Raw genomic sequence first — 20,329 nt, 5'->3', positions numbered from 1 at the left:
TGTATGCAATAATCGTTCTCCCATAAAGAATGAATGTAAAATGTATATGCATGTATGTCTGATGGTACTTAAAATGAAAATAAAGCATACAAGGCTGCAGAATATCGGGCATTTTATTTATACACATTTAAACTTAAATTAAATAAAGTATTAGACCAACTCCTCCATTTAGTCTCTCTTACGATCGTCTTGGTAGTACACAGCAAACAGGGATTAAAAGTAAAGATTAGGTAAAGTAAAGCATTCAATATAAGTATAATTTTCTAGTCCATGAACAGAGCAACGTAAATAACTCTAAACTTTAAACGCAAACAGAAGGAAATATCTAATGGCAATGGTTACACACAGTCTACAATAATTATAACGTTTAAGTTATTCTCTTCTAACGGATGCTCTGTCGGAAGACGCTCTGCTTGGCCTTGCTGTTGACGCTGGCCGACTTCTTGGCTGCCAGTGGATCGGGAGCAAAGCAATTCCACAAACGCAGCGTCTCATCCGCACCGGCACTGATGACGGTGCTGCCGTCTGGGGACATGGCCATTTGCAGGACACGCGATGTGTGGCCCGTCAGATCAGCCTGCTTCACCATTGTCGGATACTTCCAGATGGTCAGCTGATTGTTGGCAAAGCCATGGGCCGAGATCAGCTCCTTGTAGTGTCGGGAGAAGAGCAGCGAGCAGACTTGTGACTTGGAATCGACCGACTTGATCAGCGAGCCATTGTTAACGTTCCAGAACTTGATGCAGCGATCAGCAGTGCCGCCACCAGAGGCCAGAGTACTGGGCTGCCAGGGACACCAGGCCAGGGCACGCACGGCCGCCTGATGCTCATTGAACTTGTGGAGCGCCTCGCTGGCCGTGCCCACGCCGCTGCTGGCCAGTGACCAAACATTCACCAGATTATCGTTGCCGCCGCTGGCCAAGTACTTGAAATCCGTTGACCACTTCAGGCCGCACACCTCCTGTGTATGCCCGGCTAGCGAGGAGATTTTGTGCTCACGCGAGCGCACATCATGATGGATAATAGTGCCATCACGACTGCCAGATGAAACGAGGAACGAATTCCAGGCCAGGGAGCCCACACGAGCACTGTGACCGTCCATGACACGCAGACGCTTCACCTTCGAGCAGTCCCAGAGCTCAACGGCTCCAGTGCTGTTGCCTATGGCCAAGATTTGACCCTCCTGGATCCAGGAGAGCGAACCAGCGTAGTCGCCCTCCTCGAACTCGGTCAGCTGTTCAATGTTGCCGCTGGCTGCATTCCACAAATAAACACAGCTGCCCAGAGCAACGGCCACAATGTTGTCACCGCTCCAATCCATCAAATTTAGATCTGCAAAAGAAATGGGACAGAGAATTGGAGAATGAACGATTCAAGGGAGGGGAATGCAAGATGCCACCTACAGTAATCGTTTATGAAGTCTGGAGCATCTAGAATTCGTTCCGAAGTGGTGGGTATATAGCGGGATCCACTCTTGGTCGATATGGGTGTCTTGATAGAGTAAACCACTTTGAGGGGATTTGTGTGGGACTCTGGAGCGGCTGGTGCCTTGTTCTGATAACACAAAATGCGGCCACCATTGCTGTCGCCAGGCACTTGGGTCACTTCCGAGAGGAGTTTCTGTCGCTCTCCCTTGTGTGCGGAGGCCTGGACATTGCTCTCGTTGCTGTTGCTAGTCGTGGCCTTGTCATTCTCCTCATCAGATTTGTCGCCCGAGTCTTTATTTACCTGCACAAAGAAAGTTATACCCATGCAATCAATGGCATTGCTGTTGTTTTTTACTCACCAGAAAGTGCGCCAGCTCAAAGTTGGTGGCCGCGCGATTCGGTATAAATCGATCGCCACCGCCTGGCGTCTTTGTTGGCGTTGTATTCGACTTCTTGGTCTTGCCCTCGCTACTCTTGCCGGGCGTCTTGGTGGGTGCCTGGACACCGGAGAAGCTGGTATTGTAGGAGACGGACAATACCGAGCGCGTCGTATTCACGCTGCCATTCAGGGACGCCTCCAGCTTCTTCTTCCAGCGTGGGGCAGGACCGCGAGTCTCGCCATCCATGATCAGAGCATTTTGCAGATCGCTTACAAAATTGAACTGGGACATCTTGGCAAACGTTCGGGGGTGTCAGGAAGTTTCAATTATAAATTATGCTTAATCAGTTGTCTGGTAATTGCACAAGCGTTTGGTTTATTTCAGCTTTTTGTTTTTCTTTTCATTCCTTTCGCGAACAATAATGGCGGTTTGATTTGGAAATGCAATGTGACCGTGAGGGGCTATCGGAAAAATGCTACTTTTACGCATCGAATTGTACTAAAAATACACCACTATTGAATTCCGCAAAGAGGCAATTTGCTTACATTTAAATAGTTTCGTTTGTATTTTGATTATAAAAACAAAACTTAAGTAAATTTCCAGGCTTGTGCGACCCTTTTCTACACGACATAACAAAGTGATGAACAATTTGAGTGTGACCGTCGTGTTCCTCCATCCCTGGGCCACAGCTGTCATCATCGCCGCCCTTGTACGAAAAATACAAGTTCGTTTTTACAACATTGAAAAGCCGAAAATTTACGTAAATAATTAGCAAGTGGTATAATTAGTTGCGTGCCTTAGCAAGAGTTATTTGTCTACACGATGGTGTTCAACTTTACCGCCTTCACGTACATCGTTGCCTTGATTGGCGACGCATTCTTGATATTTTTCGCAATATTTCATGTCATTGCGTTCGATGAGCTCAAAACAGACTACAAAAATCCAATAGATCAGTGTAACAGCCTTAATCCGGTGCGTATGATCAGTGGGAAGGCAATGTGTTTATGTATCTAATGAACTTTTACTACTTGCAGCTAGTTTTACCTGAATATTTGCTGCACATATTCCTCAACTTGTTATTCTTGGTGTGCGGCGAATGGTTCTCCCTGGCCATCAACATACCCCTTATTGCCTATCACATTTGGCGGTAAGCAGCCCGCATGCATAATGACTCACTTTACAGATTAAATTTAAAATGTATGAATATCTTTGTAGCTACAAAACTCGGCCTGTGATGTCCGGACCGGGTTTGTATGATCCCACAACGGTGCTGAAAACGGACACGCTGTCCCGCAACATGCGTGAGGGTTGGATCAAGCTGGCCGTCTATCTGATTAGCTTCTTCTACTACATCTACGGGTAATTAGCAATTAGCGTTGCAAATTAATTCGTTTTATTCTTCAGCGTGCTGTACCACTCATTTGTCTTAACATTTCTTTGGCTAATTTTAGCATGGTTTATTCGCTCATATCCACATAGAGCAAGCAGCTGCCTGGGGCTCGGTCGGGATCTCTGCATCGTCTATAAGTTGTCATAAAAAGCATAACGGGGAGTGTGTGGTGTGTACCGCTTCGGATGAGATTATCTCACAGCCGCGAACAATAAATATGTATAATTCACCTCTGTAAATCCCATTGAGTGCGCTTCATAACAAACCGATATTGAAAGTATCAGATCAGATCAGCATTTCCTTCTTCTTGTTTGCTTATGACTTGTTTTATTATTTTTATAATTTCTGTAAAATTGTATTATTAATTTTTTTTTGCATTTCGCATTCGTGGTGTAGTTGGATTTTAAGCATTAAATAAAAGTCAAATCAAAGTAATAATTGTACAATTTTTATAGCCTGAGGGATAGTGGATTATTTGACTAGCCAGCGGCTAGAGCCTCGCCCAACCACCCACACCTTTTTGTTCTACAAGATTACGTACCAAATGCTTATCAACAATGCCAACATAGATATCACAATCTAGCATATTGGCAGCGACTTGGAGACACCTTGAAATAAACGCATTTTGTTCCCCGTATCTTTATACTTTATTTTTTTACAATTCGGTTCATTTTCGGTTCGTATCGTATTGGGAGGCCACAGCATGGAATATTATTTTATATTTATTATACAAAACCAAAAATGTGTTTAATCATAATTGTGGGTGTTTTACAGAGAGGGCAAAGGTAAAAGGGCAGGCATTGGATTATGACATAAAAACAACAAAGAAAAGGAAGAAAAATATCAAAACACCGAAAATCTTAATCATCAGCCAACGATTCTTGGAGACAGACTGAAAGTATTTGAGAATCTCGCCATGCGCCGCCTCAATATTCAGCTCTGCATCGGCCACATTCGTATCGATGCGTTCGACAATCTCCTCCTGCTCCTTGACCATATGTGCCAGCTGCTGGAATATGCCGCCCAGCTCGACAATTGTCGACTCAATGTTCTGCATTGTCTCGGCGCGCTGTTGTACATAATTGTCGGACTCATCATAGATGGCCATTTGCTGTTGCTGCTGCTGGCCACCCAGGAGCGGCGATGTATCACTGCTGCCGCCCATGTCTATGCTGACCACTTGGTTCTCCTCGCTCATCAGCAGCGAGCCCTGCTTGGCCGTCGATGGGGACACGGAATGAGCAGCCCTGGGACCTGGTCCCTGGCTGAACTGATCACGGCGCGTCTTCTGGTGCTTGAGATTTTCCGTGCGCACTTCCAGAATCTGCTTGAAGTCCGTGCTCATGCTGGCCAGCTTGGATTGGAGTGCCAGAACCATGTTGGAGGAATGTGATACCAGATGTTTGCCGCTCGTGTTGCGTCGCTGATCCTTGGAAATTTCCTGCAGACGTGCAATCTGCTGATTCAATGCATTCAAATCACCCTTGATGATGTAGGTCAGTTCCTGTATCTCCTGTGGTCTGTCATCGAAGAGGCTTTTCTTTTTGGCCACTGCAAAAACAACACAAAGGAGGATTAAATGAAGAGTTCTGGCATTTCCTCACTCTCATACTCACATAGAGTTAGCTTCTCCAGCTTGACGTACGTGCTGGCTATGTTCTTGCCAATAAATCTGGCGACCATCATGAACTCGGAATAGCTCTGAATCTGTTTGGCCTTGCGGGGATCCCGTATGTTGACGGCCCGTGTGATGTTGCGTGCCTGAAGCGAACGTATCGCATTGGCAAACTCGCCCGTACGATCTCTGGCCGCCATAATGAAGATCTCCTGCTCTGGCTCTGGCTCTGACTCCTTTCGTTCGTTTTGTGTGGCTGTGAGAGCTTTTGTCGTTCCACTGTAGTTGTAGTTGTTGTTGTCGTTGTTATTGTCGCCTGGATGATTGCCGGTGACAACAGCTGCTGCTGCACTCAATGTGCGCAGTGCCTGGCCCGAGAAGGCACGCAAATTCCACTGACGAGCTGCCTTGCCGTACTTGTCGTCCGAGTCTGTTGTCTGGGCGGTAGGCAGTGACTGCGGATCGCCAATGTGTATGGCAGAGTCAAGGGTCAAGACTCCTCCTGGTGGCTGCAGTGGTGATTGCTGCCCAGGTTGTACTAGCGCGTGAGGTCCTCCGCCGCCCGATGCTTGCTGATCCTCCGCTGCGTGAAGGGTATAGGTGCTGCTGCTGTAATCCTGCTGGTCCGTTTGATGGAGTCGTCGTCGAGTTTGCATCTCATTTCAAGTTACGCTTTTCCCCCACAAGTTGACGTTGCTAGTTTTCTTTCTGAATTCGTCATACACTGGAATATTCGCAAAAGATCTCGGACTGGACTTTCCTTTGCGTTGCGAAACTTTTTCAGTTTTTTTGTTTTTTTCGCCTGCTTTTCTATGTTTTTTTCTTATTTCTTTGGCTTGCAAATGGAAGTCATGCTCTGTGTGTGTTCTATAGCATTGTTAATTTTGTTTTAAACATCATTGGATTTGGCTTTGTATATAAATTAAACAGATTTGATTGCTGAATTGTACAAGAAAACTCACAGACACACACACACACACGCAGCCACGAGCGCACACACACACCAAACGACACTTCACAGATGGCAGATGACGTGTTGATAGCGCTGTCGCATATCGATAGTCAGTTATCGATACCGCGCACAGTAGTTAAGTGACAGCTGCGTTTTCCTCCTCCTATGTTTTAATTAAATAAAGGAAAATAGCCATAATTATCAAATAAAATGACGCTATATCATTTTGGAAACTGCGTAGCTTTGCTGATGCCATACTACTTCACCTATAAATACTCTGGCCTGTAAGTTTGGGGCCCTTCAATGTGGGTCACGCTTCCGAATCAATAAAAACATTCATTACATCTCTGTTCTGTCCCCGGCACCACATTTGTACAGCTCGGAATATGGGGCATTCTGGAAGTGCGTGCAGGCGGGAGGCATCTACATATTCACTCAACTCTGTAAGATGCTCGTCCTGGCCACATTCTTCTACTCGGACACATCCTCCACGGGCAACGGAGAATTTAATTTCTTTGCGGTGAGTCTTTATCAGTGACCCCGCCATATTTACATTGCATTAAGGTTAAGGTGTGCTTTGCAGGAAATCTTTCGGTGCAGCGTGGACATAGCCGATTTGCTTGGTTTTGCCTTGATTCTGAGTCGCATACCCGGCAAAGGACATTCCAAACTAATTACGGCTGGCCTTGGCTGTGAGTGACCCAAATAATATTTATTTATGAACAAAATCAATTGAGATAATCAATTCTTGCAGGGGCCACTGCCGAGGTAATACTCTCACGTGGCATTATGCTCTGGGTTGGTGCCCGTGGCACTGAATTCAGCTGGATCTACATACTCAAGTGTCTGGAGTCGAATGTTATGCTGGTTCAGCACATATCCACGGCCACGCTCATTTGGCTGTTTACGCGCCACGATCTGAACAAGGCACTGAAGCCATTGGTTAGCGTACTGCTGGCCGTGACCGTCTTCAAGGGTGTCTGGCTAGAGGGTCTCCTACATATCCTGACCATTGGACCCTGGCTGACGATTGCCGTGAAGGCTTTGGTGGCTGCCATCATTGGCTTCTGCACGCTGCACATTTACTCGGGTCTGGCCCAGCAAATTGGCATTTAAGCGCCGTCAGTCAGCCAGTCATAATTGTATTCCTTTTGTTTAATAATTTTTTTTTATTTTGGTGTTGTCATAGGAGAGATTGAGAGAGATTTTGTAACAAAGACAACAAGAGTAAGGTTTTAGAAAATATTACGAACAAATGTTGATGAATTATTATAACTATAATAACGTAATAGTAACAAAAAGTAATAAGAAAGAAACTTAAAGATTATTGTTTGATGAGGGGAAAAACAAAAGTAACAAAAAAAATTATAAAGATGAGAATTGACGATAGATAATGATAAAATGACCCTACAAGGGGCCTTTTTTTAACAATTCCAAAAAAATAGCAACACTTAACGATTACCAACAAAATGATGGCTACTCGTCCATCGATATGTTTAAAATTAGCCTAATGGACTGCTCGCCCAGTGTTATTTGATCCATTTCATTGGAGTTTGGCCTTTTCGAGATATTTACAAAATTATCGCGTACGAGACCTGCAAGCAAAAGATTAGTTTAGCTTGAAAATAGTTTTATTTGAGGTCTTACACAATAGATGACTGAAAGCGAGGACCGCTTTAAAGCGGTCTGGGAATGTTTTGAGGAATTCATTGGCATCAATTCCTTTGAGTTCCGGATGGCTGCGCCAGGTGCTCAAAAGGTCCATCATAACATCGTAGCTGTCTGTATACACAGTGTTAAGCATAATGGACACTGCGAGCTGCTGCAACTTACCAAACTGACCATCCTCATAGCTTTTTTTCTTGTGCTTATACAAATTATTGTTGTTGCTGGGAGATGCTGCATTTACTGGCCGCAGTTGGGGCGGTGCAATGTTTTCCACACCTTCCAAGGGGATAGCCGGATCAGCAACAGCTATTTCTCCTCGTTTACCTGCTGTACACGGGTTTGACAGCTTACCAAACACCTCCTGGGCCAGAGTGTCTGTATATTCGCCACCCAAAATTGTTCGCAAAGTGCTCTCACAGTCGGCGTCCATTTGTTCAATGGTTAAGGTCTGGCTTTGCCGTTTCTTTAGCACATCTGGAAAGATAAAGCTGCCAGGCAGGGGCTTAAGAAAGAGTTTCGTTGAAGTATTCCGTATCTTACTTGTTTTTTAGTGTTAATAGAAGTATTTTTGCACTTTTTAGTAACTTGCTGGGCGACAGTGCTGTAATCACTCTGTTTCTGTGCTCCTTTAGGTATTGAAGTCTGTGCTTGATTAGTACATCCCGAGAATATTTGATAAATTTGTCCACTATTAACTTATTTTGTTTGCCACGTTTTTTCGACTGCTTCCTAGGGACAGGGACATCGGTGGGTGAAGACAGTGGAGGTTGCGGCAACGCAGGTTCATGGACATCTTGTCGGTATACCGGCATAGCTAATGGAATGTTATTATCCTTGACTATAGCACTTTCAGCATTTGTGGTTCCAAATGGACTGATTCCCACGTCCAATCTAGGAATTTTAGCATCTAAAATGTCCGTTGAATTCGGGCTCAAAGAGTGACGCTTTAGGGACTGCCGGTCCCTGGGGTAGAGCTCTTCAAATATAGTCAAGTCCACCTGCTCATTGTCACCAAAACCCTCGTTATCCTTTAAAGTGATTTGCTCCTCATAGACAGAAAACTCTTCGGTGATGGTTAAATGGCTGGACAAGCTGGCTTCCTGAACCATTCGAGGCAACTCAATGGACTACAGACAAATCAGCGAAAGTATTGGAAAAGTATTCTAAGCAAATGGCTTTTATACTACCTCTTCCATGACTTCTTGTGAGCTCTCTGTGTGCCACACCTGGCAGTTGGAGATCAGGGTGCCATAGTGATCCAAGACATCGTCATCCAGCAGCTCGGGCTCCTGCAGTCTGGGACGCTTCGAGAGTCTCATTCTGGCCTGTTTGGTTATAACGTGCTTGCGCTTGTGATGCGTTCGCCCTTCTTGATGTTTGACCACCAAAGTTTCCTTCGTTGTGAGCACAAAATCGAACGTTGTCTGATTCATTTGATCCAGCAAATGTTTCGCATCGTCTGTATAGGATCATTTGTGTGTTATAACAATTTAGTTTTGTTTTTTTCTTTATCTTACCCAACAAGGTGTCCACCTGCCTCCTGTATATATGCGCCGCGCCATAGGTGAGACGCGTAATGATCTTGAAATCAACATACCCTTTGGTACGTGTGTTCAATGACCTCGCCTGATTTATTCTCAATTTATTTTCATCAATTAAGTCAGTTATTTGCTTGCTAAAAAGCCATACAACTAAGCAAACGAACTTTTTACGGCTAAGATGTACTTACCAGCAGGCCACTATGTCCACTGCCGCGATCTCATTGCGGCCCACACCTGTTTCTCGCGGGTTCTTGTTTTTGGAGGCACCTGCCTTCCAGCAGGGCTCCAACAGGTTGCTTTCATACCGGGCCAACTGTAGACTTTGAAGCATCTTTTTTCGGTGCTTTGTTTAAAATTGAAAGACATGTGCACCTGGAAATTAGGCCAATTTAAGAAAAGCCAACGGTAAAAATGTATCGTATACACCTGTGATCCTAAGAAATATACCGAAATATACCTTCACATTTTTTAAGTGTACCGTAAATATACCGTAAATCTTAAATCTTTTCCTCGATTTTTCTATTCTATCTAATGTTACTAGCTAGTTAGGATATTCAGCGCTAAAAATATAATTTTATCCAATTTATCAATCAATTTTCCAACAGATTGGCTATTACTCATGACTTCCTTTTATTTCATTTTTTACAAAATAAGGATTAAACTATAAAGGTCAACCAAATAAAATAGCATAAGACGTTAATGGCCACCATCGATAGTTTCCACTATTGTGAATCGAAACAATCGATGGCACTATCGATTTTTTTTCTCCAGCCCTAGTGTTTTGTTTAATCAAGCGAAATTGTTTAATTTCTTTAAATTATCCAAACAAGACCCGGCAAAGACAGTCATCAGAGCCCAGATCCTTAGGTCCCGCCACCAGCCAACTACAGCAATGGTAAGTGATTTGGCCAGGTCGAACATCAATTACCAGAAGCATGACTAATGGCCCCTGTGGGCGTGTTTTGTGTTTGGTGATTGCTTTTGTCAGATAAGGTCCGGTGGTTTCTGTTTATGTGCATTTATAAATAATATAATATATTTGCCCTGCAGGGTGATAACAAAATATGCGACATCAGCAACGAAGTGCTGGAGGAATTGAAGAAGTTTCGCTTCAGCAAAAGCAAAAACAATGCGGCTCTGATATGTAAGCAGAAATTTCCATGGCTACGGACAAGTTAAGTGATTGATTGATGGTTTCTTTCAGTGAAAGTCGATAGAGAGAAGCAATCTGTGGTTTTGGATGAATTTATTGATGATATCTCCGTGGATGAGCTGCAGGACACACTGCCAGGCCACCAGCCGCGCTACATAATTTATACATACAAAATGGTGCACGACGATCAGCGTGTCTCATATCCGATGTGTTTTATTTTCTACACACCAAGGGATAGTCAGGTAGGTTACAGAATGACTACAAAGAATCTGTTTTAATACTGCCATTTCAGATTGAACTGCAGATGATGTATGCCTGCACGAAGAGCGCCCTGCAGCGCGAGGTTGATCTCACGCGTGTCTACGAAATACGCGAACTGGACGAACTGACCGAAGAATGGCTCAGGGAGAAGCTAAAGTAGAGACACAAACCATTCCAGGCCGTTGTTCAAAGCAATATTTTATGATGACTCTTATTTTGGAGGCAATTCTTTTACTACGACTACATTTATACACTTTAGAAACTGGATATCAGGAGCCAATACCAACGATGCAATATGCATAACAATACCAAACAAATATGACAATTTTTTACGACACAAATCAATATATAAGCTACAGTAATGACAATTTTATGTACACATCGTCGTCGGATTGTGTATTAAGAAAGTTTGTTTAGTTTTCGCATTTAAGTATAATACGATAGAGTTTACAATCTTTCCATTGACATTAGCATTCGTAATGATCTTATAGAAGCTGTGCTTGCCAAATTCTACATTGTATTTATTGTAAAGAGAGACAAGAGCAGACCATGCAAAAATATTCCATTTTATATAAACTAAAATAAACAAAATGTGTTCGATTAGTAGTGCAACCTTTGGGCCGCTGTGTGATGCAGCATTGAGTAGCGACCCTCACTGGGTGTAGGTGGTGGCGGTGGTGGTGGTGCCAGCATATGAGCCTGTGCCATGCCCAGGTGATGCAGCGCATCGTGATGATGCATGGCCGCCGTGGACGGACCCGTGCCTGCCGGATGATGATGATGGTAATGATGTGACATGGGAGGAGCTGGCGGCAAGGGTAGATTCAGCAGATTATTGTTCACGGCGTGCGTGCGAAAGTGCAGGCTCAGGCTGTCGGCTGTGTCGAAGGCTTTATCACAGTCGGGACACTTGAAATGAGCGTGATCATCATCGAGGGTATCCAGACCCACGGGATCCGTGTCTATGGCCTCATCATCGTCATCATCCACAATGTCGTGCACCGTGCTCGACTCCAAGGGATGAAGCTTCAGCTTGTGGGTGCGCATGTCACGTCGCCGACTGAACGCCTTGCCACACACATCGCAATGATGATTCTTGATTCCCGTGTGGGTTATCATGTGCTTGGACAGATCCCCCGCCGTATAGAAGCCCTTCTGGCACAGCGTGCAGATCTGATCCCTCACTCCAACGTGTATCTTTTGATGTGCCTGAAAGTTGCCCAGCGCCGAGAACTGCTTGGAGCAGATCTCGCACTGGAAGGGCTTATCCCCCGTGTGGGTGCGTTCGTGCACCTTCAGATTGTACTTTTGGGCAAATCGCTGGATGCAATAGCCGCACTGGTAGGGTTTCTCCCCCGTGTGCGTTCGTATGTGCTGTGTGAGCTGCGCAATGCACTTGAAACTCTTGTGGCACTCGTAGCAGGTGTGCGGCATCTTGGGCAGGGGCTTGGGTCCTCGCTTCTTGTGCTGCTCGGGCGGTTTGCGTTGATAGCGCGAGCGTCGTTTGCTCGTCTTCGTGTTCGTCGGCTCCTCCTCATCACTGGAGATCAGTATATGACTCTGGGGCAGGGGTTTCTCTACAAAGTCCGTGTTGGTGGCTGCATCCTGGCGCCAGGATTCGAGCACACCCAAATATTGGCGCAATCTCAAATCGCTGTTCTCGCATTGCTGCTTAAAATGGAAGGCTACACCCAGGCGGTATATGCAGTTATTGCAAATAACCGACGGCAAGGCGTCTGTCTTGTAGACCTATAAAAAAACATCAACATAAACAAATCGACGCCAACTTTTACTCTTACTCGTATCTTGGCGCACTGCATCAGCATCACCGAGGGCATCATGGCAAAGTCTGTGCTGTAGATGGACGTCAGTGGCCCCGGGGTGCCCTCCTCCAGGCACACCCGACAAATCTTATTGTAATCCATTTAGTGGAAAAATTATTTAAATAATTCAGTAAATTTCAATCTCCAGCTGATGACCAGGGCTGGCCGAAAGCGACAGTGTTGCGCAGAGCTGCGCGGCATAACACCCTAAATAAGAAAACGGTATGACCTTATTTCGCTTCGAGCTGACGTGACAGTTGATTTGTTTGATTAAAATAAATAGAAAAAAGAGAGACCAAGAGTGAAATTCAATTATACATAAATCAATCAATCAAAGCAGGCGCTACCACCACACACAGAGTGTCCCCGGAAGACATTGGCACTGGACGTGAAGAGCACACGCAAAAAACGCAGCCTGCAAAAGTTGGAGCTGCTCGGTGAAATTTTGTGGTTGGGACACTGCTGCTGCTGCTGTGGAGGCGCCCCCTCACTCCCCAGTCCGTTTCCATCCCCGGCTCACACACACAACACACACAAGATGCTGTGTATACAATATTAGCGATTATTGAGAAAGTACGCGCAGACCCCCTCCAACACACACACACACCCGACACACACACACACACACACACACACACACAGACCAGGTGGAAATCCGCCTCAAAATTAGCCCGTAGGAGCCGCCGCCCGTGTGTGCCGGCAACAGATTTTTTCGTTGAATTATTTATGGTTTTATAAACAATACCACCCCACTCCACACCCCAACGGATAGAAGGTCAAACAAACACAGAATAGTTTGTGTTGCTCCAGCGAATGAGCAAAAAGATTTTCCCGCAGTTATAGTTTGGAGCTTGCAATGGCAACAAGTAGAAGCGAAAGCCTAGTGCCAGACGAAACGCTGCTGCTGCAGCAGGAGCACAGCCACGAGCACGACCACGAGCATCGTCATCATCAGCCAAATGGCAGCGCAGCAGCAACGAACGGCAAGGCGACAGCAGCAGCAGCATCCACGCTGATGGCCAATTCGGGTACTTTTATGAAATTTAAAACATATCTGCTGGCCCTGCGTCCTTGGTCGCTGTCCGCCAGTCTGGTGCCCACGCTGCTGGGCTCCGCTTTGGCCTATCGTTCCCAGTGGGCGGAGGAGTTTTCGATGCTTACCTTCTTCCTCACCGCCTTCACCGCGGTCACGGTCCACTGTGCGGGTAATGTGGTTAACACCTATTTCGATTTCATCAAAGGCATTGACAAGCAGAAGGCTGACGATCGCACACTGGTCGATCACATACTCACCAAGGATGAGGTAAGCAAGCGATCCAATCGATCGTTCGCTATTAATTGCTGTTTAATTAATTATTTATAAACATTTTCGTTCTAATTTAAAGGTGGTTTCGCTGGGTGCCATCTTGTATATGGCCGGCTGCGGTGGCTTTGTGCTGCTCGCTGTGCTCAGTCCAGCAAAAATGGAGCATCTGGCGCTGATCTACTTTGGCGGTCTATCGTCGAGTTTTCTGTACACAGGCGGCATTGGTTTCAAATACATTGCCCTGGGCGATCTGGTCATTCTGATACTGTTTGGCCCCATCTCGGTGCTGTTCGCATTCATGTCACAAACGGGTCACGTCGATTGGACAACAATGGGCTATGCCATACCGCTGGCACTCAACACGGAAGCCATCCTCCACAGCAACAATACGCGCGATGCGGAGAGTGATCGCAAAGCGGGCATTGTTACACTGGCCATACTCATTGGACGCACTGCCTCGCATGTGCTCTATGCCATGCTGCTTTTTACACCCTACTCGCTGTTCTTCATCTTTGGCCTGAAGTACTCGCTGTGGTTCCTGCTGCCACTCGTCACCCTGCCGCAGGCCTTTAAGATCGAAAAACGTTTCCGCAACGAACAAACAATGCATCTGGTGCCACGGCAGACCGCCAAACTGAACTTTTTCTTTGGCATTCTGTACATCGTAGCCTGCTGTTGTGCCCAGCAGCTGCCCACGTTTGTGCTGCGCAAAGTTTAGGAGGAACGAGACGATCCATATTCACAAATCGCTGCAAACATTTTTAGGGAATTTCATTAGTTTTTTATAGTCAAATGTGGAGTAGCCTCTCGTATCGTAAGAAAACAACTGAAAAATGTAATTTTGTGTCAATTTCGCGCAGGGCTTTTGATGTTGCACAAAACAAAATTTCGAACGCTTGCAACTAGTCTCCCAAACAACACCCAACACTTGTGGAACTGAACATATCCTATGTACCCCCTACACCTACTACTACTTTATACTCGCTCTTATTTATTTCACCTTTCATTTGTACCTCAAAATGTAATTTATACTCTTCCTCCTCTCCACTCGCGCGCGTTGGGAATCACGGACCAAAATGGATGTTGATGTCAGTAATCGGAAAACAAATCAGCTTATATCTAGCTGAATTGAATTGTTAGTTAAAGTTATACATCATAGCCATAAACATACATAAATGGTGCAGCAGTTACTTAAGTTTTTTGCCGTGTGCGTGTCGTGTCGTGTCGTGTGTGTTGTGTGAATCAAAATGCAGATTTACTTTATAGAAATGCTTTGAAATGCAGCTAAGTTAAGGTTAATATTTGTGTGGCTGGAAGCTGGCTTTGCTTTTCTTTTTTACACATATTATATACAACATATATACATACAATTATATATACATATATACATCTATGTAAGCCCAGTGTCTAGCAGGCAGGCTCAAGAGTGAGAAATAACGAAAGCGAAAAACACAAATTTAAATTTAAAATTTAAAGCAAAAGAAAAAGAAAAGATGGAGAATATATACACACAAAATAAGTCGAAAGTCGAGCAACAATTGTTTTCCATTAACAATAACAAATAGCTTTAACAAAAGAATAGAGAGCAAAGAGAACCGAACCGGAGAGTAAAATCCATTTGCATTCAAAAATCCATTGTGTAATTTTTATTTTTCGTGGCAATAATTATTTTGTACGCTTACTTACGTTTTTTTTGTATATTGTATAAGCCGATCCAATCATATTTCATTCATTAATTGTTTTCTATATTTAATGCTTTTGTTCTGTTAACTGAAATATCAGAGGATCGATCGAATGGATGGAAAAGAAAACCAAACTAAATGACAACTTTGTAGACTACAAAACACCACAAACCAACAATGAACAATAATAATTATAATGATATTGATAATTAAATATTTAATTAGAGAATGTAAACATGACAAGTGTGGTTTTTATTTATCTTTGTAATATCTGTTGCAATGTTACATACATTTGGGAGAGTATTGTTAGAGAGTTTATAGATTCTTTATGGAATTTCAAGACCAATGTACGACTGAATATGAGAGTCACCGCAAGACTCCGATTTTGTCTGATTCTTACACAGTTTTTCCTTGCTTTCCTTGCGAACTGTCATTCCTTATCGTCATAGATGACTATCCCACAATTAAAGAAAAGTTTATTAGCAAATATTTTCAGCTAAACGTTGATATGGCCAGGACCTATGTACATAAGTACTTATATGAATTATGTTGCTTAGCAAAATATACCTATAAAATATAAGCAAAGTTAATTCGTAATCCACACAGCTGGATCAGCAAGCCTGTTCAGGTGCTCTGGCCACCAGCATAATCTCGTATGGCTTCACTGCCGCTGTGGCACCCTCCAGTGGCACCTCCTCCGGCATTTGTCCCGGAATGGCAATCAGCTTAAAGTGCTGCAGCACGGTGGTGGTGAACATGAACAGATTCTGGCGTCCCAGCAGATCGCCCATGCAACGATGACGCCCAAAGCCAAAGGGATTGAAGGCCTCTGGCAGCTTCAGCTGGCCATCGAAGAGGTAACGCTCGGGATTGAATGTTTCCGGTTCGGGAAAGTCCACCGGATTGATGAGCATGCCACGGAAGCAGGCAATGACCATTGTGTCCTTGGGTATCTCGTAGCCAGCCAGACGCGTATCGCAGACCGCACGATGGGGAATGCCAAAAGTGTGGAGCATAAACATTCGCACCGCCTCCAGGGTGATAGCCTCGCAGTAGGGCATCTTCGAGCGATCGCGTGTCCACTCTGGAATGCGCTCCAGACCCACAACCTCCTTGATCTCGGCATAGGCCTGCTCCTGTATATCCGGCCGCAGGACCAGGTGCATGAAGCAGAAACCGAGCGACTTGTTGGTGGTCTCTGAGCCAGCCAGGAACATGTCCAGACAAATGGCCAGCAGACTTTCGTCCGAGAACATGCCCTTTTCATCGCCACCCGCCTCCTGGGCACGCAGATAGCTGTCCATGAGATCGCGCGGTTCATCGTAGTTGCGATAGGTGCGACGATGCAGCTCAATCTCCTTGCTCATAAAGGTATAGAGTGCACGATGGCTCGCCACAAAGCCATTGTAGCCGGAGTAGTCCGGCGCAATGAAACGCAGCAGCGGAAAGTGACTGAACAGCGCGCCCACCATGTCAATGTTCTTGAAGAGCTCGAAGAAGGTCTCCAGCAGTTCGGTGATCTCCGCAGAGCCCGGCTCATAGCGCTGTCCACTCAGCATGCACCACAAGGTGTTCAGCACGTAGACGCTCGTCAGATCGTGCATTTCGATCCTGGCCTGCTGCCCGCCCTCGCGGCTCACCACTGAACGGAGATCCTGCAGCAGGCAGCTGGCCTCATTATGCACAATGTCCGTCATGCCGCTGCGGGCGAAGCCAAAGTTCTTCAAGTGTCGCAGAATGAAGCGACGCTGCTCCACCCACATCTCGCCATCGGTGAGCAGCACGCCCAAGCGGGAGTTGAACGTGCGCAGGCGATAGAAGATGCCATCGGGCCGGCCATCAATGTCCTCATTGGTCATCATCTCGCTGATGGCTTCGTTTGTGTACGCAATCACCACCCTGTCCTTGCCAATCTTCAGGCCATAGAAGCCATAAGGATTCACATAGCGACTGGCCAGCACATCGACCACCTTGCAGAACATGCCCAGGCGACATCGCAGCTGTGAGATCTGCAGGGCACTGCCCACGATGGGGTACCAGCGTGGTCCTGGCGGAAATCTTCTCGGCTTGCGCACCCCGCCCAGCAGCACAGCCACCAAAGTGGCAAAGAAAATCCAGATGACCGCATAAAACATGTTTTCCCACTTTCACTTTTTCCACGTTATGTAATTCCACTCTGCTGCAACTTCGACTTGGACTTGGACTGCGGCGTCTCCTCTTCCCCAGAGTCCAGCGGCTGACGGTTCACCCAAATCGACTGAATCCGCTGACGTGACGCGGTCTCGCTTTTATAGATGTTTTTTGGCTGCGAAAGAAAAAGCTTTTTCTTTTTGTTTCCTTTTGGCGGAAAAGTTTTTGCAAAGACTTGTTTTTGGGTGATAAAAGGGGAGCAAAAGTAGTTGCAGGAGTTGAGTTGCGTGGGAGGGCGAGGATCCATGGAAAAGTGTGAGAAACGTTCTTCTTGCACGGAGTTTGAGTAAATATCCTTTGGCGTTTGGCATAGCAAATGGAAACTATGTTCTTGGATGGCCAACGAAGTTGATCAATTAGTAAATTAAATATTTGTTTGCAAAATTTGTCCTCTTATTGATTTGTCAGCTGTTAAAGAAATGTAAACAAGGTGCCGTAGATAACGTATTCACCACAGCGGAGTCTCTTTCTATCTCCATCCCCTTCTAGCGCTTGTCTCTCTGCCCGAGCGTGGTGAATAAGTTATTGGTCCTCACCACAGCGGACAACGTCAGCTTGTTCGGAATTTCATGGCGCACTTTTGCTTCTTTTGCTTGTTATGGCTTCACTTTAGGCGGAGTTTCTACAAAATTATCACCCAAGTGCAAAGTGGAATATGTAAGCCAGGTTTTAGTTCTGCAATGAACTCTAGCTTAAGAGAGCTTTAAGTGATGCAGAGCGTCGTAGAAGGTGCTTCTGGCTGTTCCTGGCAAATGTGTTTCCCATTCAACTTTAAGCATTTTAAAATTTTTGATCCACTTTCGAAGGGAGCTGCAAAATCTATTTAAATTCGGGCTTATATTATAATGTAAAAATCCACTAAAATACGCCAACAAACCGCTTTAAAATCGCACCACAAACCAGCATTTCCATTTACAGAAAATTACTAACTACTCCTGACCCCCATTGAGTGATTGCCACAAAGCTTTTTCCTTGAAGCCTTAAAGACACAAATCTGAACCGTAAACTGACCCACTGCCCACTGTAGAAAGTTCATTTATAATTTTCTAGGGGATTGAGTTGGCTTGACTGACGCCTGACGCAACAAACCCACCGACCCACCGCAATGGTCATGAGCATGAGGCAACCGCAGGGGCCCCCAAAACCCAAAGTCAAGGAAAACAAGAAAAGCGAAGAAAATGCGCAAATAGCGAGCGAAAAACTCGTTTGATCGAAAGGGAAACCACATCCGAGATGGCGAGTGAAGACCGTAGACTGGGGGAGAGCCTGGACAACTCGATTGGATGAGGCTATTATGTCATCGCCATTGCGGAAAGCACTGGGATGGACTTTGTTTTGATGATAAACTTCGCGTTGTTCCGGTTTTTGTAAGCGCGAAAGTCGGCCGAAAGTGGAGCTGGCACTGCAGACTGGAGACTGGAGACTGGAGCCTGGCATCGATTTTTTGGCATCCAAAATTGAAGCTTAAACATGAGTGCAGCTCGGGGAGACTGCCCATTTGAACGCTGACAACGAAGCTCAACGGACACGCAGGGACTCTCCTTTTGCAGGATGGGATTCAGGTGGGTTCGTGCCACATATCCAAGTCAATTCAGGAGTCACCTAAGACCTAACTTCCTCCTTCGCAGATTCATACTCTTGGCTGCCACCGGACTCGGGGCCATGTACATGATGCATCTGCTGGCACAGGACTGGAACAGGATACGCCCCATCCAAGGCATCACCATGCTGGCGGGTCAGGTTAGCTCTGGCCTCAATCTCAACAGACTGCCAGCACTGGCAGGACAAGCAAGTGCTGCGTTGACTCGGATACGTGGCAGAAGAGAGGCGCCCTCGTACCATAGACAGCGGCATGAACCGGGCTGGGGTCGTGGCACTCCCGATTCTGGCCGGGGTCCATATCGCGCACCTCCGCCTGCCATCGACTGGAAACGCATTCTCTCGCGCGATCCCTTCGAGTGCCTTCAGTCGCTGATCTGCCAGCTGATGTCCGGTGCCGAAGCAGCTGCTCCCGAGGCCGAGATTCTCATGGACTACCTCGAGTCATCGCTGGAACTGGCGCCGGCCAAGATTGGACGCGCCTTCAGTCGTGGACTGGCGCTGCGTGGCCACACGGATCGCTGCTACGATGAATATCCTTTCTGTTTGTACTCCGCGAAGACAATGTTGCGCATTCTGCGCTGGTTCGGCGAAACGGGGGAAGTTCCACAGGATATGGAAGAGGGACAGAAGGCAGAGGATTAAGACTAAGATGTTTCGTTTAAATAAAGTTTAAGAGATAAGAAAAATCGGTTTAGTTTTAAAAGAGTTTTCCCCAGAATATTGTACGTGCCATTTCGGATTACATTTTTGGATCAAAAAAAGGTAGAAGAACGCACGAAGTGTCATAGGTTGTGTGTCTCTATAAATCCTATAAATTCTCAGTCATTCTCTTTGGCAGAATTCACTTGTGCAACACGATTTAAACCTAAAGCTGGGCTGCACTTAATACAATATAATTTCCATAATAAATCTATTTTAAATGTGGAATTTTAACATGGAAGTATTCACACTCTCTAAAAAATGTAATCAACGCTTACCAAGCTGAAAGATTGACGCTAGCTCCTCCACATCTTGTTTCGGCAACAGCTTGGATTTTCTGGCAGTATTTGTACGTAATTTATTCTCCTTTTTGTGAAAATTAGTAACTGAAAACCGATACCTAAATCCCTAGTATCCTGCGAGTATCATACTTATCTGAAGCATAAATAATTCCATTTTCTTTTTAGTTAAGAACGATTCCCATCGTAAAATACTTGCTTGATTATAGAAAAAGTTTATTAATAACAATAAAGTTTTCCGGTGTTTGTTTCAGTGTGCAAAAATATTCCATATATAGTATACAGTCTATATAACAAATGATTAAAACAATAAGCGGAATGAAAACAAATCGGTAAGGATT

At 45.4% G+C, this 20,329-nt stretch overlaps 10 protein-coding genes across 11 annotated transcripts; 5 read left to right on the top strand and 5 right to left on the bottom strand.

The window, feature by feature from the left end:
• Positions 1–95: 95 nt before the first annotated feature.
• LOC117584668 (cell division cycle protein 20 homolog) lies at positions 96–2,292 on the bottom strand. Its single transcript, XM_034273696.1, has 3 exons — positions 1,787–2,292; positions 1,404–1,728; positions 96–1,332 (listed from the first exon to the last, which is right to left on the bottom strand). The coding sequence occupies exons 1-3, from the start codon at positions 2,096–2,098 to the stop codon at positions 383–385; spliced, it is 1,587 nt and encodes a 528-aa protein (XP_034129587.1). The 5' UTR covers positions 2,099–2,292; the 3' UTR covers positions 96–382.
• Positions 2,293–2,475: 183 nt separating this feature from the next.
• LOC117584673 (protein cornichon) lies at positions 2,476–3,635 on the top strand. 2 transcript variants are annotated; one of them, XM_034273703.1, is made up of 5 exons: positions 2,476–2,531; positions 2,596–2,779; positions 2,842–2,954; positions 3,023–3,166; positions 3,259–3,635. In XM_034273703.1, exons 2-5 carry the CDS (start codon positions 2,630–2,632, stop codon positions 3,284–3,286), a joined length of 435 nt encoding a protein of 144 aa, XP_034129594.1. In that variant the 5' UTR covers positions 2,476–2,531; positions 2,596–2,629; the 3' UTR covers positions 3,287–3,635. The 2 variants fall into 2 exon arrangements, with proteins under 2 accessions (XP_034129594.1, XP_034129593.1); XM_034273702.1 differs by having other exon boundaries at positions 2,493–2,779.
• A 266-nt stretch (positions 3,636–3,901) lies between these two features.
• Positions 3,902–5,783, bottom strand: LOC117584669 (syntaxin-5). Its single transcript, XM_034273697.1, has 2 exons — positions 4,814–5,783; positions 3,902–4,748 (listed from the first exon to the last, which is right to left on the bottom strand). Exons 1-2 carry the CDS (start codon positions 5,466–5,468, stop codon positions 4,003–4,005), a joined length of 1,401 nt encoding a protein of 466 aa, XP_034129588.1. The 5' UTR covers positions 5,469–5,783; the 3' UTR covers positions 3,902–4,002.
• Positions 5,784–5,879: 96 nt separating this feature from the next.
• Positions 5,880–7,066, top strand: LOC117584672 (transmembrane protein 147). The gene is made up of 4 exons (XM_034273701.1): positions 5,880–6,048; positions 6,143–6,284; positions 6,348–6,456; positions 6,519–7,066. The coding sequence occupies exons 1-4, from the start codon at positions 5,975–5,977 to the stop codon at positions 6,878–6,880; spliced, it is 687 nt and encodes a 228-aa protein (XP_034129592.1). The 5' UTR covers positions 5,880–5,974; the 3' UTR covers positions 6,881–7,066.
• A 150-nt stretch (positions 7,067–7,216) lies between these two features.
• On the bottom strand, positions 7,217–9,387 carry LOC117584665. The gene is made up of 7 exons (XM_034273693.1): positions 9,162–9,387; positions 8,950–9,107; positions 8,620–8,891; positions 7,973–8,559; positions 7,598–7,920; positions 7,412–7,546; positions 7,217–7,359 (listed from the first exon to the last, which is right to left on the bottom strand). The coding sequence occupies exons 1-7, from the start codon at positions 9,302–9,304 to the stop codon at positions 7,241–7,243; spliced, it is 1,737 nt and encodes a 578-aa protein (XP_034129584.1). The 5' UTR covers positions 9,305–9,387; the 3' UTR covers positions 7,217–7,240.
• Positions 9,388–9,750: 363 nt separating this feature from the next.
• On the top strand, positions 9,751–10,968 carry LOC117584674 (glia maturation factor beta). The gene is made up of 4 exons (XM_034273704.1): positions 9,751–9,868; positions 10,024–10,117; positions 10,178–10,368; positions 10,419–10,968. Exons 1-4 carry the CDS (start codon positions 9,866–9,868, stop codon positions 10,545–10,547), a joined length of 417 nt encoding a protein of 138 aa, XP_034129595.1. The 5' UTR covers positions 9,751–9,865; the 3' UTR covers positions 10,548–10,968.
• On the bottom strand, positions 10,794–12,391 carry LOC117584670 (zinc finger protein 32). Its single transcript, XM_034273698.1, has 2 exons — positions 12,187–12,391; positions 10,794–12,136 (listed from the first exon to the last, which is right to left on the bottom strand). Exons 1-2 carry the CDS (start codon positions 12,310–12,312, stop codon positions 10,988–10,990), a joined length of 1,275 nt encoding a protein of 424 aa, XP_034129589.1. The 5' UTR covers positions 12,313–12,391; the 3' UTR covers positions 10,794–10,987.
• A 43-nt stretch (positions 12,392–12,434) lies between these two features.
• On the top strand, positions 12,435–15,101 carry LOC117584671 (ubiA prenyltransferase domain-containing protein 1 homolog). Its single transcript, XM_034273700.1, has 2 exons — positions 12,435–13,513; positions 13,596–15,101. The coding sequence occupies exons 1-2, from the start codon at positions 13,067–13,069 to the stop codon at positions 14,232–14,234; spliced, it is 1,086 nt and encodes a 361-aa protein (XP_034129591.1). The 5' UTR covers positions 12,435–13,066; the 3' UTR covers positions 14,235–15,101.
• A 702-nt stretch (positions 15,102–15,803) lies between these two features.
• On the bottom strand, positions 15,804–17,374 carry LOC117584533 (probable cytochrome P450 303a1). The gene has a single exon (XM_034273484.1). The coding sequence runs from the start codon at positions 17,331–17,333 to the stop codon at positions 15,810–15,812; it is 1,524 nt and encodes a 507-aa protein (XP_034129375.1). The 5' UTR covers positions 17,334–17,374; the 3' UTR covers positions 15,804–15,809.
• Positions 17,375–18,728: 1,354 nt separating this feature from the next.
• On the top strand, positions 18,729–19,632 carry LOC117583917. The gene is made up of 2 exons (XM_034272595.1): positions 18,729–18,950; positions 19,017–19,632. The coding sequence occupies exons 1-2, from the start codon at positions 18,940–18,942 to the stop codon at positions 19,630–19,632; spliced, it is 627 nt and encodes a 208-aa protein (XP_034128486.1). The 5' UTR covers positions 18,729–18,939.
• The last annotated feature ends 697 nt before the right edge of the window (positions 19,633–20,329 follow it).

Source organism: Drosophila guanche, unplaced genomic scaffold (assembly GCF_900245975.1).
Source record: "Drosophila guanche unplaced genomic scaffold, DGUA_6, whole genome shotgun sequence".
Lineage (NCBI taxonomy): Eukaryota > Metazoa > Arthropoda > Insecta > Diptera > Drosophilidae > Drosophila > Drosophila guanche.
The sequence above is the reverse complement of the archived record's forward strand: the minus strand, read 5'-3'. Positions and strand labels throughout refer to the sequence as shown.